The 18,234-nt window shown below is 41.5% G+C and overlaps 2 protein-coding genes and 1 non-coding gene across 3 annotated transcripts in view; 2 read left to right on the top strand and 1 right to left on the bottom strand.

Moving 5' to 3' along the window:
- Positions 1-971: 971 nt before the first annotated feature.
- LOC106611329 (microtubule-associated protein RP/EB family member 3) lies at positions 972-9,002 on the top strand. The gene is made up of 7 exons (XM_014211420.3): positions 972-1,120; positions 2,875-2,998; positions 3,327-3,472; positions 3,651-3,807; positions 5,331-5,473; positions 5,905-6,057; positions 6,448-9,002. Exons 2-7 carry the CDS (start codon positions 2,878-2,880, stop codon positions 6,514-6,516), a joined length of 789 nt encoding a protein of 262 aa, XP_014066895.1. The 5' UTR covers positions 972-1,120; positions 2,875-2,877; the 3' UTR covers positions 6,517-9,002.
- Positions 9,003-10,502: 1,500 nt separating this feature from the next.
- trnaa-agc (transfer RNA alanine (anticodon AGC)) lies at positions 10,503-10,575 on the top strand. Its single transcript has one exon. It is a non-coding gene; the product is annotated as a tRNA-Ala (tRNA).
- Positions 10,576-11,775: 1,200 nt separating this feature from the next.
- Positions 11,776-18,234, bottom strand: part of LOC106611328 (otoferlin) — a 59,784-nt gene continuing 53,325 nt past the window's right edge. The window contains exons 38-42 of the mRNA XM_045724957.2: positions 14,041-14,139; positions 13,704-13,945; positions 13,277-13,455; positions 12,938-13,038; positions 11,776-12,451 (exon numbers count right to left, since the gene is read on the bottom strand). Coding sequence (XP_045580913.1) covers positions 12,271-12,451; positions 12,938-13,038; positions 13,277-13,455; positions 13,704-13,945; positions 14,041-14,139 — 802 coding nt within the window. The 3' untranslated portion in view covers positions 11,776-12,270. The remainder of the gene's footprint in view (positions 12,452-12,937; positions 13,039-13,276; positions 13,456-13,703; positions 13,946-14,040; positions 14,140-18,234) is intronic.

Here is an 18,234-nt window from a genome sequence, read left to right on the forward strand (position 1 = left end):
TAGGATGTTCAAGTTAACTACTGAGCACATAACACTTAGCACAAAACACTGAGGAATCCTGGTCTTGACTTGCACTGAAAAGGTACTTGACAGTTTTGTATATCTTTTCGGTTGACGTTTCCAAGGTTGGAACACTGTCAATTGGGCAAGAGAAGTGCATGATCTATAATTCGATTGAATGTTGGGTATTATAATGGCAATTTAAATATACAAAATGCATGTTCTCCAGAGTTTATTTATGTCAATGTCAGTCAATGCATTATATCACTGGATGACATGCTTATTCAAGAGTGTCTATGAAAACCACTGTCTTTCTGTTTTAACTTGTCTTTACACTCTTCCATTGTAAGCTACTGAGAACATATGAGTTTTATTTGTTAAGAATATGCTTTAAACGTTTTTGTTTTTCCATAGCCTATTTCAAACCCCACTGTACGATAGACTGCAGATGAGGTCCTTACTGGTGCTGAACAGCCTTCGGTGTTTTCACTCAGGTTTGTTTTTGTTTTATCCTATGTGTTCTTGCAGCTCTTTAGCACACGTTTGAGTGCAAATAAAACCACACTGAAATGTCAAGCTTGAATTGTGTTTCTTTAAAAAAATAACACAATTATGTATATGGTCTATAGCCTATACTGGCTGTAGTTGGCAAATGGGGTTCACTAAATTACAATGTACAATTGTGTTGCTATAAAATACATTACTGGTACAAAGTTTTAGATCACCTACTCATTCAAGAGTGTTTCTGAATAGGTGTTCTAAAACTTTTGACCGGTAGTGTATAATATAATAGGGCTTATATAAGGTGTAGATACCCCCAGCCATAAGCAACAAATCTGTTAAGATGCCTAAGCACATGTAGGCTAGTGAGTCTGCTCCATATAACAGACCAACATCCTATTGATTTATTTACCATAGAAGCGCCTCCAACAGCATGGAGTCTGGCGCATGCGCAATAAATGCCGGATTGTTGCAGACTGGGCGTCGGTAGCGGTGGGGGGGCGGCCCGTTACTAACCACTGCACCGAGCTGGAGCTCTGGCAACAACCACAACGGAGGATTGGAGCGTAGCAATACTGCCAGCGAAATAACAACAGAGAAAGATAGCTGTCTGAATACAGTGAGTAGTAATGACTTTAGGCCTATAGCCAAAACACTGACATTTTATAGGTGCATTTAGCGTTTCAGAACAAAATAAAGGGTCTCTTGTCCATCCAGTGAGGATATTTCTCTTTACAGTGACAGTCCTCTGTCTCTGTGTGTGTGTCTATTCGGGGAGGCCTTCAGAGGGGGTCCGGGCGGCCGTTTGGATAGCCTAGCAACTAACATTGCAGGGTTTTGTTTCTTTGCACCAAATGCAAATTGGACAAATGCATTGTTCTCTGGGTATGCAATAAATAGCACATTTCCGCGTTTAAAAGCAAGGTATATACATTTTGTGAACAATGTATTAGAGTTAGGTCGCGTACCGTTCAACGGCCTAGAATATAATAGTGGTTAGAGACGAGAATAAAATCGTCTCCTCCTCGAACGATAGTCTGTTGTGTTTATGGTTGTCATTTTTTTTTACAATACAATAATAATGATTGTTGTATTATACACGCTGGTGTAAGTTACCTTCTACACACACCCCTGTATAAAACCGTTTACGGCAGGTGGACTACTTTCCATTATAGGCTATTACCTAATTGTGCAGCCGCGTGGGATTTGACAGATAGTGCTATTCAATGCAAACTCATGGGAGGGCTGGTGCACGTATTGTATCGCGTATTGTATATCACTATGTAATCATTTATGATGAGGCTGAAAGCAAGGGCAGAAATAGGGAAAGAGGACTTTCTTCTCTGCTGGCTCAGACTGATCATTCATACATTATAAGGCTTTACTTTGAATTTCATAGAAATATGCGCCATATTGGCGAAACTTTATTCACGCCACTCGATGCGGTGGCTACTGCTTTTTCTTTTCGTTTCTACACAGGTGGTGATAATCAAATACATATTCCTCTGCACATTGCCACATATCCTGGGTCAAAACAATATTTCTGGTTGGTTATCAGTGCCAGACATCTCTGTAGTGATAATATGTGAGATTGCTGTTTCTACATTTCAGATTTTGCTAGAAATGTAGCCTAGTAAATAAATTGTATTCCTAAAACAGCAGAAAGGTAGATTTACACTCAAACTAAATTGAGGGCCAGACGTGTCCTTCCTGTCTGTGCTGCTTCTTTCAAGCACTAGGACATTCTGTCTAATCTGAGAGGATCAAGCACTAGGACATTCTGTCTAATCTGAGAGGATCAAGCACTGGGACATTCTGTCTAATCTGAGAGGATCAAGCACTGGGACATTCTGTCTAATCTGAGAGGATCAAGCACTGGGACATTCTGTCTAATCTGAGAGGATCAAGCACTGGGACATTCTGTCTAATCTGAGAGGATCAAGCACTGGGACATTCTGTCTAATCTGAGAGGATTATTGTGACAACAGAAGATTGAAAATAAAAATAAAAGATTCCTGCAACATCAAACTAGCCCAGAAAGTGTACTCTTATACTGTCAACTTTAGGCATAAGTTATATTTATATTCCTGTATTGTAGTGATAAAATCTTGCTGACAAATCCCTGTAGGCAGGCTTTGTAGACCATGTCAAAGCCACTTTTGGAACAAAGCCCTATTTGATGATGTTCTGTGACCCTGTGACGAACCCTCATCTTCATATTTATTCCTTGGATGTTGAACAATAGTAATTTCTTGTATTTTTAACCACACAATTCATTTTATGTTTTGCAGCATTGCAAAACAGCTAGGAAGTTTGCTTAATTGCTGCCCAGTTTAACATCTTTACCATGTTTTTATTGTTCTCTGGGTGTAGAGGATGGCAGTGAATGTGCACGCTACGTCTGTGTCCTGTGATACCCTGAGCCGACATGACATGCTGGCCTGGCTCAACGACTCCCTGCACCTCACCTACACCAAGATAGAACAGCTCTGCTCGGGTATGTTTTTCTCCAGTCCTCCTGACGTCATTGATCACCTTTTTTTTGTTTTGTTTTTGTTCCTTATGTATTAACCGGCTCAGGCATCATAGCCATTGTTCCCTCATCTCCCAAATGAATGTAATGAACGGGTCCTTTCCCCATCCCAGTGGGAAAATCTGGTTCAAATGACATCATTACACTGGTTGTAATTTGGTTATGATGACATCATTTCAACCAGTTTTGCCTGTCGGCATGGACCTCAACAAACCCTTTCAAATGATGAGTAATGAGATGATGTTTACATTGTGTTGTTTAATAGCAGTATGCCCCCCCCCACACCTTTCAGGGGCAGCATACTGTCAGTTCATGGACATGCTGTTTCCAGGCTGTGTCCTTCTAAAGAAGGTCAAGTTCCAGGCCAAGCTGGAACATGAGTTCATACACAACTTCAAGGTTCTCCAGGCTGCCTTCAAGAGGATGGGTGTTGACAAAGTCAGGCTATTATCTATTTATCATCATCTGTAAAGAATTGTAAATCATTTATATACTGAAAGAAGTAGTGTCCCGAACAAATTGTGACTGCAGCCGTGTGAGGGCTTGCAGCTAGATTCTTCAATGGAAAGATGTCATCTCTCAAAACGTTTTCTAACATGTTTTCTTATTCCTACAGATAATTCCTGTGGAGAAGCTGGTAAAAGGAAAGTTCCAGGATAACTTTGAGTTTGTGCAGTGGTTCAAGAAATTCTTTGACGCCAACTATGATGGGAAGGAGTACGACCCGCTACAGGCCAGACAGGGACAAGATGTAAACCCCGCCCCCAATCCAGGTGATCACTTTTCCCACAGACCAAAGAGAACTCATGGCCCTGCAGGTAACCCAACAGAATGGTTCTACCTCTTCTGAATGGGATTGTCTCGCTGATTGAGCTTTGGATGGCTCAAAACACTCACAGCGCTCTGCAAGTGTGTGTGTGTGTGTGTGTATGTGTGTCTCTCTCTCTGTGTGTGTGTGTGTATGTGTCTCTGTGTGTGTGTATGTGTGTCTCTGTGTGTGTGTATGTGTCTGTGTGTATGTGTCTGTGTGTATGTGTCTGTGTGTATGTGTCTGTGTGTATGTGTCTGTGTGTATGTGTCTCTGTGTATGTGTCTCTGTGTATGTGTCTCTGTGTATGTGTCTCTGTGTATGTGTCTCTGTGTATGTGTCTCTGTGTGTGTGTGTGTCTCTGTGTGTGTCTCTGTGTGTGTGTGTGCACTGCACGATCCACAGCATTTTAGAAACAGTCAAGGAAAGGTAGCTCTGTGGGTGACTGTCAGGGATTCTTGTGATCTCCACAGTACCTTTTGCAGACTTGATGAACACAAATACATTATTTTCCAATCTATAAATGCATTTTGGTCTAGTGATCCTTTATGTAGTGAATTGATAATTGTGGTTCTCATTGGTTACACCACAGGCAAAACATGATGGTATGCTTTCAACATGGTTCTCATTGAAATGCTGTAGTTGTATCCATAGCTTTGAACGCATGGGATGACAAACAATTAGTATTTGTTCAAGATGTTTACTAGTGTTTTGACTACTTTTAGTTTACTATTTGTTTAATAGTATTTTGTTTACATTTACTATGAATATGGCTGGGATTCAATCCAAGGCGCGTTATAGAGCAGTTGTCACGCCCTGACCAGGGGTGTGACTGGGGGGGTGTTCTAGTCTAGGTTATTTATTTCTATGTTGGCCTGGTATGGTTCCCAATCAGAGGCAGCTGTTTATCGTTGTCTCTGATTGGGGATCATATTTAGGCAGCCATTTCCCCACTGTGTTTTGTGGGATCTTGTTTTGAGTTAGTGCATGTAGCACCTCTGAAGTCACGGTTCGTTGTTTCTTTATTTGTTTTGTTCAAAGTTTCACTTAATAAAATATGTGGAACTCAGAGCACGCTGCGCCTTGGTCTGTCTCTCCACACAATCGTGACAGCAGTGCACTAGATATCTGACAATGCTCCTTTTAAAGGCATTCCCCCCCCCCCTCCTACATTTTCCGAGATCACTTTCACTGTAAATGACCTTTAAAAGCCTGTTCTATAAATCGCCTTGGATTGAATCCTGGCCTAAATGTTAGTGTTGCAGTGCAGGTTTACTGTTCTAAGGGCCCAATTCAATCTGTATTGCAGAAGAGCCACAGTGTAGTGCGAAGGAAATGTAAAGGTCATTTTCCGATTGAGCCGACATATGCAGCGTTTACCGTCAATCTCTGTGAACGCGGGAACATTGCCTTTAACTTTAGATCGTGCTATACCACGGATCTGCGACGCGGATTGAATCTAGCCCTAACACTATCTGATTATTCCAGGCCCCCAGAGGCACTCGCCCACGGTGCCCAAGATCCTACCCACGCCCCAGAGGGTGCTGAACACCACTGTGCATGTGAGGAAGGCCCCGGCCCTGGCGCGGAACGGGGGCACCGACGCGGAACTCTTGGAGCTAAACCAACAGGTAGAGTCCCAGGGAGGGTAAGGAGGCCTTTACATAGGTCAAGTAAACTAATGGGCCATATGACTGTAGTATTGACAGTATTCAATACAAATGAACGTATATTCCTTTTGCCTCAGTTATCAGGTTTTATTTACTGCAAGTAGAGTCATGCTTAGCCCTGAGACTTGACCGTAGCCTACACCCACGTCTCAGGGCTAAGTCATGCTTTGGTCTTTGGAATGTGTGAGTGGAAGGTCACACTAGAGTTGGCATCCTAATTTCTTACTCAGTTGTCACGTAGACAATAAAGGATATATTTGGGGCATATTAGGAAACTAAATGTAAGTATAGTTTAAGTATGTAACTAACATAACACTACTCAGTGAGTACTACATTTACATTGTCATTCCCTGTGTGTTTGAAACAACATTTTCTTCTCTTCCCCTGTGTAGTTGATGGAGCTGAAGTTAACAGTGGACGGACTAGAGAAGGAGAGAGATTTCTACTTCAGTAAGCTGAGAGACATTGAGCTGATCTGTCAGGAACACGAGAGTGACACCAACCCTCACCTCTCCAGGATCATGGACATTCTCTACGCCACAGAGGTACCTCGCACAACCACAGACATGTGAATTCAATTTGTTCATATACTGTACAAGGGCTTTTATTAAATCTGTATCGCTAAAACTTTACAGATTGCGTGATAGAAATGTCAAGGTAATTTCCTTTTGAGACGAATTAAGCAGTGTTTACGCGGGAGGATTGTCTTTAAATTTCAATCACGCTGTAAATCTGTACTTCCGCAATACGGATTGAACAGAGCCCTAAGTATAGAATAGCCAACTTTATTTAAACTAGAGATTGCAATTAGCTATCCTTAATTGGCTCTACCCCTCTCTCATGTATAAAATATTAACTCATATTATTATAAAGTATACAAGGGTTGTGGGTTATCATCAACATTCTCTGTAAATTTGATGATATCTGTATTTTAGGACGGCTTTGCTGCTCCAGATGATGACGAGATTGATGGACAGGCCCACTTGGACCAGGATGAATACTGAGTCTCTAATACCATCTGTCTATCCACATCCCCCTCTCCCTCCTCTAAACCCTTCTCTCCATCCACATCCCCCTCTCCCTCCTCTAATACCTTCTCTCCATCCACATCCCCCTCTCCCTCCTCTAAACCCTTCTCTCCATCCACATCCCCCTCTCCCTCCTCTAATACCTTCTCTCCATCCACATCCCCCTCTCCCTCCTCTAAACCCTTCTCTCCATCCACATCCCCCTCTCCCTCCTCTAAACCCTTCTCTCCATCCACATCCCCCTCTCCCTCCTCTAAACCCTTCTCTCCATCCACATCCCCCTCTCCCTCCTCTAATACCTTCTCTCCATCCATATCCCCCTCTCCCTCCTCTAATACCTTCTCTCCATCCATATCCCCCTCTCCCTCCTCTAAACCCTTCTCTCCATCCACATCCCCCTCTCCCTCCTCTAAACCCTTCTCTCCATCCACATCCCCCTCTCCCTCCTCTAATACCTTCTCTCCATCCATATCCCCCTCTCCCTCCTCTAATACCTTCTCTCCATCCACATCCCCCTCTCCCTCCTCTAAACCCTTCTCTCCATCCACATCCCCCTCTCCCTCCTCTAATACCTTCTCTCCATCCACATCCCCCTCTCCCTCCTCTAAACCCTTCTCTCCATCCACATCCCCCTCTCCCTCCTCTAAACCCTTCTCTCCATCCACATCCCCCTCTCCCTCCTCTAAACCCTTCTCTCCATCCACATCCCCCTCTCCCTCCTCTAATACCTTCTCTCCATCCACATCCCCCTCTCCCTCCTCTAATACCTTCTCTCCATCCATATTCTCTGTCTCTCTCTCTTTGCCTCTCCCTCTCTTTTGCCCCTCTCTTGTTCTCTCTTCCTCTCTTTTCATATGTATATATGTGTGTCTCCTCCTTCCCCCTCGGCTATGTACTGTACATACACCATTACATCTCAGTGTCATAAGCTACCTCTCCCTCCCTCCCCAATGACACAGTAGCAGCAACAATAACAGAACATATCCTAGTCGTTCCAGCATGGTACATAGTATAACACAGAATAATGACCCAAACCAAGGGGATATTTATGGGGGTGTTAGGCCTGCACAATTCATTCAGAGTTGTAAATATGACAAAAAAGGAACGATTTTGAAATAAGGTAGATGTCTGAATGCATTTGTTTGTTTGTCTTTTGGTTTGACTCGTGCTTTTTCTAAAACTCATTTTGGTTCTATTCTGGAGCGTAGAAAGCACCTTGTGCATGTTGCTGTATTACAGGTTACCACAAGAGTCCTAAAGTAGACTAACAAAATCACCTATGACAAATTATATTTCATTCGTTTTTACTTTCTTATTCATTGATTTTAATTTTGATTTTAACTACTATCGGTACAATAATTGGTGCAAAATGTATGTAAATTAAACAATACTATAAGGTATGCTCATGGTAGTGAAAAGGCTTAAGCTTTTTATTTCAGTTGATGGCATGTAGTAACATCAAGGGAAAATGCATTAAAGAAAGTGGTCCAGAAATAATCATTTAGGTATAGGATATGACCAATGCTCTTTGACTGTACTCATTCTGGATTAGCTGTATTTGAACATGAGAATGTCATAAATTAACAGGGAATGGGCAATATATTCATAAACTAATTTATGTGGAGATTTTATCTTCAATCAGAAGTGTCTGGGTACATGCCATGGTATTTATTATGTATAATGAGTTTAAAATTAATTTGGTATTAACAATACCTGAGTTACTATGTAGGCTGACTATGGCAGCAAATTGTTTTTTTAATTTAACTGTAAAAATGTGTTGTTTAAAAGAGCCTGAAAACAATGATTTACTTTGATTTGATGATATCACGTTTCTGCTGCTAATTTTGCTGTGTTTCTACTTTTGGTTTGCTATAATATATTGCTCAGCTGTAATGAGTCGTCTTACTAATTTCATGTTGAGTTTAGAGAACGATGAAGTCAGGAGTTTGCGTCCCAAATCAAGTTTTAGTACAGTGAAATACTTAACTTGTGTGCTGTACCCAACAGTGCAGTTATATATATATATATATATATATATATATATATACACACAGAGGAAGCTAAATACAGGGTCAGTGCTATTACCAAATGTACAATGTGCAGGGATACTTGAGTATTTGAGGTAGATATGTACATATACTGTAGGCAGGGAATAGGAGAAAGTGACTGGTAGCTGAAAAAAAAATAATAATGTCAAAAGTAGAGCCCTAAATAGGGAATAGTGTGCCGTTTCGGATGCACTGAGTTAGTTAGGGGTCTATGACCAGTTCATAATGATGCTGGTCATCATGAGCATCATAAGGAATAGAACTCCTTTGCCCTGTACTACTGCCTTTTCAATGCAAACCTACAGCCATCTGCAATAGAATCTGACCTGCATTCTCTCACGTGCTTTGACTGTCTGCATAACTCTCATCTCTTTGAGTTTTATTAAGTAAATAAACAAACGATTGTGAAATAAACTGTTATAATACTGTTGTTGATTTCTGTTTCGCTAAAATATTGTGGGCACAGAAAACCATGGAAAGAGCCCACTGGCCCTCCTATGGGCCCCACTCTCGATGGTAGGCCCTAATCTCTGTTAACCCAGAAGTAAAATCTTGCCTAATATGGTAAACTGGTTGCCTAATTTGGTCAGCTGGTTTACAGGTAGAATCAATGATGTATATAAACCCTGGATTGCTGATGCTCTGTATTGGCCAGTGAGATGCTTTGAAGCCACTGGTCAGCGATATTTGCACTCCTCAGAAGGAGCAGTCCTCCATATGAGTGAATGGAATTCTACAACATTTCAATTAAATCTTTCAATGACAAAATTATGTGTATTTAAGTATTCTTTGGTTGTCGTGGGGACAGTAGCGTCCAAACTTTCAAAAAATTATACTTTAAATACCTTTTTATATATGCTTAGCTCATATAATACAATGTAAAAGTATGCATTGAGGTGTTTATAATAGAATAAACGTAGCCAAAACATATGTTGACATTAATTAATGCATTTAGCTTCCACATTTTTTTTTTTTTTTACAATGGTGGGGGAGTGCCAAGATGGAGGCGCGGTGGCTTCAAAACAGAGTCGAAACAGAGGAAGAGGAAGAGGAAGAAAGGCCCAACTCGGCGGTAAATCTGTCTCCCTCCAGCAGGTGGCGTATTTTCGCTGTTTCGCATACCAAGCAAGGAGTTTTTGTATGGAGGTCAATGAGTGTTGAATTTGGTCAACAAATAAATGAATGGCTTATTTGCTAAAAATCTACTTTTATTGGTCACATACACATGTTTAGCAGATGTTATTGCGAGTGTAGTGTAATGCTTGTAAGGTTTATTGATCGAATATAAGTTTCGTAACGCTTAAGTTGTTACGAGTGTACTGATATAAGACCAGTGATATCCATCAACTTTGAGAAAAAACGTTGTCTCGAAATGGTTATATGCATATTCATGTTATGAGGCTAGTAGCATAGCGTCTCTCGCCATTGAACACAGGCGGTTGACGTCAACAACCCTCATCGAATATTCAAAACAGGATTACAATAGTGAGATTTATCCACCAATCCAAATAAAGGATAGACGGGATCTAGACAGTCCGTCGTGCTGCTTTGTGGACAACGATTCCCAATGTTAGGGCGGAGAGACATGTATCTTGTCAGTAAATCCATCATATTTTATATATATCATTGCGCAGATTAGTAGGGCCCAAAAAAAGAGTGCGTTTCCATCCAAGGACTGTAAAGGGCAATATTGTTCCACACAAAGTGTTGCAGTGTTGAAAAAATGAATAGCATTAGTCTTATATTAATTTCGTAGATCAATCAAGCAAAATACATGTAGAAAGAAAATGTCTCTACAATTTTAGATATGAATGTCGAATCTCTATTCTACTCAATGCCTACAATTTCTTTTGTTCAAATTCAACACAGCACTGACAAGGTCTTGTATTTACACAGCCGCTGTAACACATATCCGGGGGATTAGCTCAAATGGTAGAGCGCTCGCTTAGCATGCGAGAGGTAGCGGGATCGATGCCCGCATCCTCCAACTTTTTTCTTGAGAGAGCAAGTGAATGTAAAGCGCATTTATTATGACTTTACTCTCTAAATTTAAATTAAAATACGTATTATATAATACTACATCAATTATGAAAACCAACCTTTAGAACGGAAGGATTTTAAACATACAAAACGTTTTCTTCAATAGGTCCGTTATTTTGTTGGTTGTGGGACATACAATCAAAATAAACAGTAAAATCGAAACAAACTCCTTAATTCAAAACTGAACAGCACTGTGTGTTCGATACTCAAGCCACACCAAATACACTCCAGTAAAATCCCAGTAAACTATACATATCTATGTGTAACAGATCTGGGTTCAAATACTATTTAAAATCGATCATATACTTGGAAACTACTTTGCTCTAGACTGCCTAGAATACCAAATGGGTGGGGTTTCAGTTTTGCGACTATTCTAAGCCAGGCAACCCCATTCAAGATGAAGTATTTGAAGTTTGAAATTATTTCGAATAGTATTTGAACCCAGGTCCAATGCAAAAGGCTGAAACCTAACTGCACATCGACGTGGTAGACCTTCACAGACAAGAACCACTCAGACACAGTCAAGTTTCAATGGGCAGCGTTGTACAACGTTTGCTTATCTAGGTACACCAAACAATGCACTCCACTGAAGAAAAAATGGAATACATAGTAGGCTATACATAGTAGGCTATACATGTGTTTTGGGTAAAGGTGTCTGTGTGTTTTGGATAAAGGACACAATCCTCGCTCTTGACCATGTATCCAGGCATGCTGTATATGAAGAGGCCCGGGATGAGCACCAGCAGCAGGGCCCCCACTAACTTGTCCATGAGCCAGAAGTACTGGTTGCAGATGAGGTTTTTGATGGCCTTGAAAGGCATAAGGAACTACAGGAAGGCTGTGTCTGGACTGCTGGAGGAAACAAATAAGGGTTGGTTGGTTGGTTAGACTGCAGTAAAGTTAATAATAAAATGGAAAAATAGCTTGTGGTACAGTAGGTTAAAATTCTTTGGACCTGCCATAAACATGTACGGTTTCATAATTATGTCTCATTATCATCATGATCATGAGACATTTGGAGTCAGATGAAATGTTGATCCATAATAGTGATGCCTCATTTCTTGCTAAAATATTCTGAAAACAGATTGGATTGGATTCAGATGGATTGGATTCAGATGCATGGAGTGACAAAGATAAACAGGCTCAGTTATTGTTCTTCTCAGTTTATTCACAAAACCCAGATTATACGTAATATACTACATACTGCACACTGTTAAACAAAGACATTAATATCAACAGCCACAGAAAAGTCAGTCAGTGCAAACCAAGGCTAATACATGACTTCAAGCAAGAACAAAATCAGAACTCCAAAACAAAACATTTTACTTTGTAGATTGAAGTTTTTTGCAACCCCATAATATTAAAATGTTTACTACTGTATGTCCTTGAACAGGTATTTGAAAGGGATGTATATATATAGATAATAAATCATATTTATTGTATTATTTATTTATACTTGGACATGGTTTTGGTACCTTTTTTTAACGATACATGGTGTGTGTACGATTGTCTTGTCAAATGGCAAAAACATTACAGGGACTCCATGAGAAGAGGAGATGCTTGTTACTGAAAACAAGTCGTTTAATATATTATCGAGTTTGGAAGTTGTTGAGTAACTATCCCTTTTAAGATTTTCCACTTCTCAAGCCCCCATTAGCTTCTTGACCATGTATCCAGGCATGCTGTATATGAAGAGGCCCAGGATGAGCACCAGCAGCAGGGCCACAACTAACTTGATCGTGAGCCAGAAGTACTGGTTGCAGATGAGGTTTTTGATGGCCTTGAAAGGCATAAGGAACCACAGGAAGGCTGTGTCTGGACGGCTGGGAGAGAGAAACAGGGTTGGTTGGTTAGACTGCGCTAATGCCTTATAAGGCCATCAAACAGAGACTCAGAGGATTACCAAATATGACTTTAAGATACAGGTCCGGTTTGCTGTAAATATAAACAATCCCATAAAAATGATGGCATAAAGAAAGGGTATTTTAGTAACTGGACTGCTGATGCTCTGTATTGGCCAGTATGATTATCCCTGTTCAAATCCAGTACTTAGTCAACGCAATTTCATAAAAGACCTTTTCTCTATTCCATCATTTTTATGTCTTTTAATCAAATGGACCTTTACATTAGGATGCGTTCCGACCGCATGGTAGAGCTTTGTTTTAGTGCAACCTGTTTTAACACAAAAAAAACCATGCTCCTGTCCCTTCCCCACTCCAATGCACCTTCCTCGTTGAAATACATTGAGTTGGCTCCAACATTTGACACGGTATTTGTTAGCTAAGTGGTAGGTTAAATGGTGCTCTTACTTGGGTTTCTCCAGGGGTTCAGGTTCGTTGCGTCCTTCACCTACTGGGTTCTTCTCAGCCTCCTCTGCAGTCATCAGCTGCAGCTCTGCTTCCACTTTCCCCTGCAAAGACACAAACAACATCACTACCAAAACACTGGGGTTCATACAGTATACAAAAGAGGTCTAGTCATTCTTTATCTTTTGACTGATCTGTTACATTTCCAAACTGACCTCTGTTCAGTCTTTAACTCAGCTAGTTTCTTCACAGTGTAACTCAATTATCACGCTTTGTTTAATCAAAGACACCATTTTGTCAAGTGTATAGTTTACTGTGTTTAATCCAGTCAACACTACATACAGTGAGTTCAAACTCGTCATTCTCATCTCTGGCCAGGAAGGGCCACCAGCCCTTGATCCTCCTCTGTTTGAAGATGGACACCATGGGAATATCCTGTTCGTTCAGCACCATGTTGATGGAGCACTGCTTGGCTGTCTTCGCTCCACGAGGGAAACGGTTCAGATCCAGCTCAATGGCACCTAGGAATAGACAAAAATATCATGCATATTTATTCAATATGCATAAAGGTTTCTCAGCTGTTGCTGTTGTTGTTATGTTGATGTTGTTGTTATGACTGCAACAACAGTACTTTCCATGTCCCAGAATACAAATTCAATATAAAAAATCAGCCCTAGTCTGAAATGTTAAATTCACAGAAAGACCAACATTTACAGCCCAGAAAATCATTATGGTGAATGTTTAGTAGAGGGAAATTAAATCACTCCACCTAAAAAGTCATCTGCAGAGAAGTGATCAGCATCCCAGACTTGTAGGTTGAGACGAGCAGGGATCTTATACTCAGTCTCGTCCCAGGCAAACATAGACTCCTTCTTAGAGATGACAATCTTCTCCTCAGCCTGTAGGTAGTCAAAGGGGTAGATGAAGCGCCAGTTGAAGAGACCCTCCCCTGTCAGGGAATGGTAGTGGACGTCTGTGTCCTGCTTGTCCTCCTGCTGACCCTTCAGCCAGCTGTTGAATGAAATGAAGAAGAAGAAGAAATGGTTTTAATATTTAGTACACCTCCAGAAGTTAGAAAAACATACTTTCAAAGGAACATTATTTACCCCCGCACGAAGATATCACTGGACTTTTCTCCAGTGAAGATGTCATCATCCTCTAGAATGACCTCGTCTGTGTTCCAGATGATCACCCTCAGTTCAAACCTGCCGACGACCAAACAGCTCAGTGTCACATCAGTGAGGCACAGTAACATTTTTGTTGCATTCTGTGTTTTTAAAATCTCTGTTATGTGATATATCTTATCATATAAAATTGTGAATTTACTGATATATATACAGTACCAGTCAAAAGTATGGACACACCTACTCATTCAAGGGGTTTCTTTATTCTGACATTTTTTTACATTGTAGAATAGTACTGAAGACATCAAAACTATGAAATAACACATGGAATCATGTAGTAACCAAAAAAGTGTTAAACAAATCAAAATATATTTTATATTTATATTTTTCAAAGTAGCCACCCCTTGCCTTGATGACAACTTTGCACACTCTTGGCATTTTCTTAACCAGCTTCATGAGGAATGCTTTTCCAACATTCTTGAAGGAGTTCCCACATATGCTGCGGACTTGTTGGCTGCTTTTCCTTCACTCTGCGGTCCAACTCATCCCAAACAATCTCAATTGGGTTGAGGTCGGGTGTTTGTGGAGGCCAGGTCATCTGATGCAGTACCCCATCACTCTCCTTGGTCAAATAGTCCTTATACAGCCAGGAGGTGTGTTTTGGGTCATTGTCCTGTTGATAAAGAAATGATAGTCCCACTAAGCACAAACCAAATAGGATGGCATATCACTGCAGAATGCTGTGGTAGCCATGCTGGTTAAGTGTGCCTTGAATTCTAAATGAATCACAGACAGTGTCACCAGCAAAGCACCCCAACACCATCACACCTCCTCCTCCATGCTTCACGGTGGGAACCACACATGCAGAGATCATCTGTTCATCTACTCTGCGTCTTACAATGACACGGTGGTTGGTACCAAAAATCTCAAATTTGGACTCATCAGACCAAAGGACAAATTTCAACCGGTCTAATGTCCATTGCTCATGTTTCTTGGCCCAAGCAGGTCTCTTCTTCTTATTGGTGTCCTTTAGTAGTGGTTTCTTTGCAGCAATTTGACCATGAAGGCCTGATTCAGGCAGTCTCCTCTGAACAGTTGATGTTTAGATGTGTCTGTTACTTGAACTCTGTGAAGCATTTATTTTGGGTCTTCCTTTCCTGTGGCGGTCCTCATGAGAGACAGTTTCATCATTGCGCTTGATGGTTTTTGCGACTGCACTTGAAGAAACTTTCAAAGTTCTTGAAATTTTCCGCATTGACTGATCTTCATGTCTTAAAGTAATGATGGACTGTCGCTTGTCTTTGCTTATTTGAGCTGTTTTTGCCATAATATGAACGTGGTCTTTTGTCAAATAGTGCTATCCTCTGTATACCACCCCTACCTTGTCACAACACAACTGATTGGTTCAAATGCATTAAAAAGGAAATAAATTCCACAAATTAACTTTTAACAAGGCACAACTGTCAATTGAAATGCATTCCAGATGACTACGTCATGAAGCTGGTTGAGAGAATGCCAAGAGTGTGCAAAGCTATCATCAAGGCAAAGGGTGGCTACTTTGAAGCATTTGAAATATAAAATATATTTTGATTTGTTTAACACTTTTTTTGGTTACTACATGATTCCATACGTGTTATTTCAGAGTTTTGATGTCTTTACTATTATTCTACAATGTAGAACATAGTAAAAAATTAAGAAAAACTCTTGAATGAGTAGGTGTGTTCAAACCTTTGACTGGTACTGTATATACACTGCTCAATAAAATAAAGGGAACACTTAAACAACACAATGTAACTCCAAGTCAATCACACTTCTGTGAAATCAAACTGTCCACTTAGGAAGCAACACTGATTGACAATACATTTCACATGCTGTTGTGCAAATGGAATAGACAACAGGTGGAAATTATAGGCAATTAGCAAGACACCCCCAATAAAGGAGTGGTTCTGCAGGTGGGGACCACAGACCACTTCTCAGTTCCTATGATTCCTGGCTGATGTTTTGGTCACTTTTGAATGCTGGCGGTGCTTTCACTCTAGTGGTAGCATGAGACGGAGTGTACAACCCACACAAGTGGCTCAGGTAGTGCAGCTCATCCAGGATGGCACATCAATGCGAGCTGTGGCAAGAAGGTTTGCTGTGTCTGTCAGCGTAGTGTCCAGAGCATGGAGGCGCTACCAGGAGACAGGCCAGTACATCAGGAGACGTGGAGGAGGCCGTAGGAGGGAAACAACCCAGCAGCAGGACCGCTACCTCCGCCTTTGTGCAAGGAGGAGCAGGAGAAGCACTGCCAGAGCCCTGTAAAATGACCTCCAGCAGGCCACAAATGTGCATGTGTCTGCTCAATTGGTCAGAAACAGACTCCATGAAGGTGGTATGAGGGCCCGACGTCCACAGGTGGGGGTTGTGCTTACAGCCCAACACCGTGCAGGACGTTTGGCATTTGCCAGAGAACACCAAGATTGGCAAATTCGCCACTGGCACCCTGTGCTCTTCACAGATGAAAGCAGGTTCACACTGAACACGTGACAGACGTGACAGAGTCTGGAGACGCCGTGGAGAACGTTCTGCTGCCTGCAACATCCTCCAGCATGACCGGTTTGGCGGTGGGTCAGTCATGGTGTGGGGTGGCATTTCTTTGGGGGGCCGCACAGCCCTCCATGTGCTCGCCAGAGGTAGCCTGACTGCCATTAGGTACCGAGATGAGATCCTCAGACCCCTTGTGAGACCATATGCTGGTGCAGTTGGCCCTGGGTTCCTCCTAATGCAAGACAATGCTAGACCTCATGTGGCTGGAGTGTGTCAGCAGTTCCTGCAAGAGGAAGGCATTGATGCTATGGACTGGCCCGCCCGTTCCCCAGACCTGAATCCAATTGAGCACATCTGGGACATCATGTCTCGCTCCATCCACCAACATCACGTTGCACCACAGACTGTCCAGGTGTTGGCGGATGCTTTAGTCCAGGTCTGGGAGGAGATCCCTCAGGAGACCATCCGCCACCTCATCAGGAGCATGCCCAGGCGTTGTAGGGAGGTCATACAGGCACGTGGAGGCCACACACACTACTGAGCCTCATTTTGACTTGTTTTAAGGACATTACATCAAAGTTGGATCAGCCTGTAGTGTGGTTTTCCACTTCAATTCTGAGTGTGACTCCAAATCCAGACCTCCATGGGTTGATCAATTGGATTTCCATTGATTATTTTTGTGTGATTTTGTTGTCAGCACATTCAACTATGTAAAGAAAAAAGTATTTAAGAAGATTATTTATTTCATTCAGATCTAGGATGTGTTATTTAAGTGTTCCCTTTATTTTTTTGAGCAGTATATATATATATATATATATATATACAGTAGTGATCAGGGCCGGTCCTGCCGTCCTTGCCGTTCTGTTGTGATTGTCAATTCCATATTGTCCATTTTACTTTGACCTGTTTGTTAACATGACAACTCATTTTTATTTGATTGGGCACCATTTAGGTGAGGCTATTTGATCGGAGAAACCTGCATGATGTAAAAAGTGTCTGTCTCATTACATTGCCATACATTATATCTCCAGCCTGTCGGCTACAGAAAAGGCCACTTACTCTTTCTACCACATCCTATACCTATATGATTTATGTTAGATAATGTTTTGGACAGAACGTTGGTGGAGCGCTGCAGAGATACATCTCTCCAACAGAACCCTGGAGAGGCACGCTGGGAATGGACAAGCAAAATATTTTGCACGCCTGCCTTTGACAAAGTGGGCAATGGTTATCAAAGGGCAGCATCAGCGCTCACCTATAAATCCCATATGCCACTGGTTGAGAGAAATTGTCATTGTTTTTGGGCAAAATTCTGAGAGGTTTTATGTGTTGTTGTTGGAGGTGCATCTTGGTCAGTTTAGCTCAGAAAAGGCCGCCGTCCTCAATCTAATCCTGCCTAATGAGCGGGCCGGCCATGGTAGTGATGTGTGGGTTGACTCATAATCCGTAGTCCCCGCGGTTGTATCCGCGGGGCGGTGGGTTTAGGGTCATGAAATATTGTGTGGATGAAGGGCGGGTGGATTGTGGGTTGAATAAAGAGAAAACAATGCATTAAAAACCCATTAATGTAGAATTCTTGAGCAATTTATATATATCTATAGGCTATATTGAGGTTTTTCTTGGATTATTTTAGGGTATCTAGTGTGT

Source organism: Salmo salar, chromosome 09, assembly GCF_965601325.2.
Source record: "Salmo salar chromosome 09, fSalSal1, whole genome shotgun sequence".
Lineage (NCBI taxonomy): Eukaryota > Metazoa > Chordata > Actinopteri > Salmoniformes > Salmonidae > Salmo > Salmo salar.

Coding starts and splice junctions, on each gene's coding strand:
- LOC106611329 (XM_014211420.3), top strand. CDS start 2,878: ATGGCAGTGAATGTGCACGCTACGTCTGTGTCCTGTGATACCCTGAGC. Junction 3,473..3,650: donor AGAGGATGGGTGTTGACAAA/GTCAGGCTATTA, acceptor TTATTCCTACAG/ATAATTCCTGTGGAGAAGCT. Junction 3,808..5,330: donor AAACCCCGCCCCCAATCCAG/GTGATCACTTTT, acceptor TGATTATTCCAG/GCCCCCAGAGGCACTCGCCC.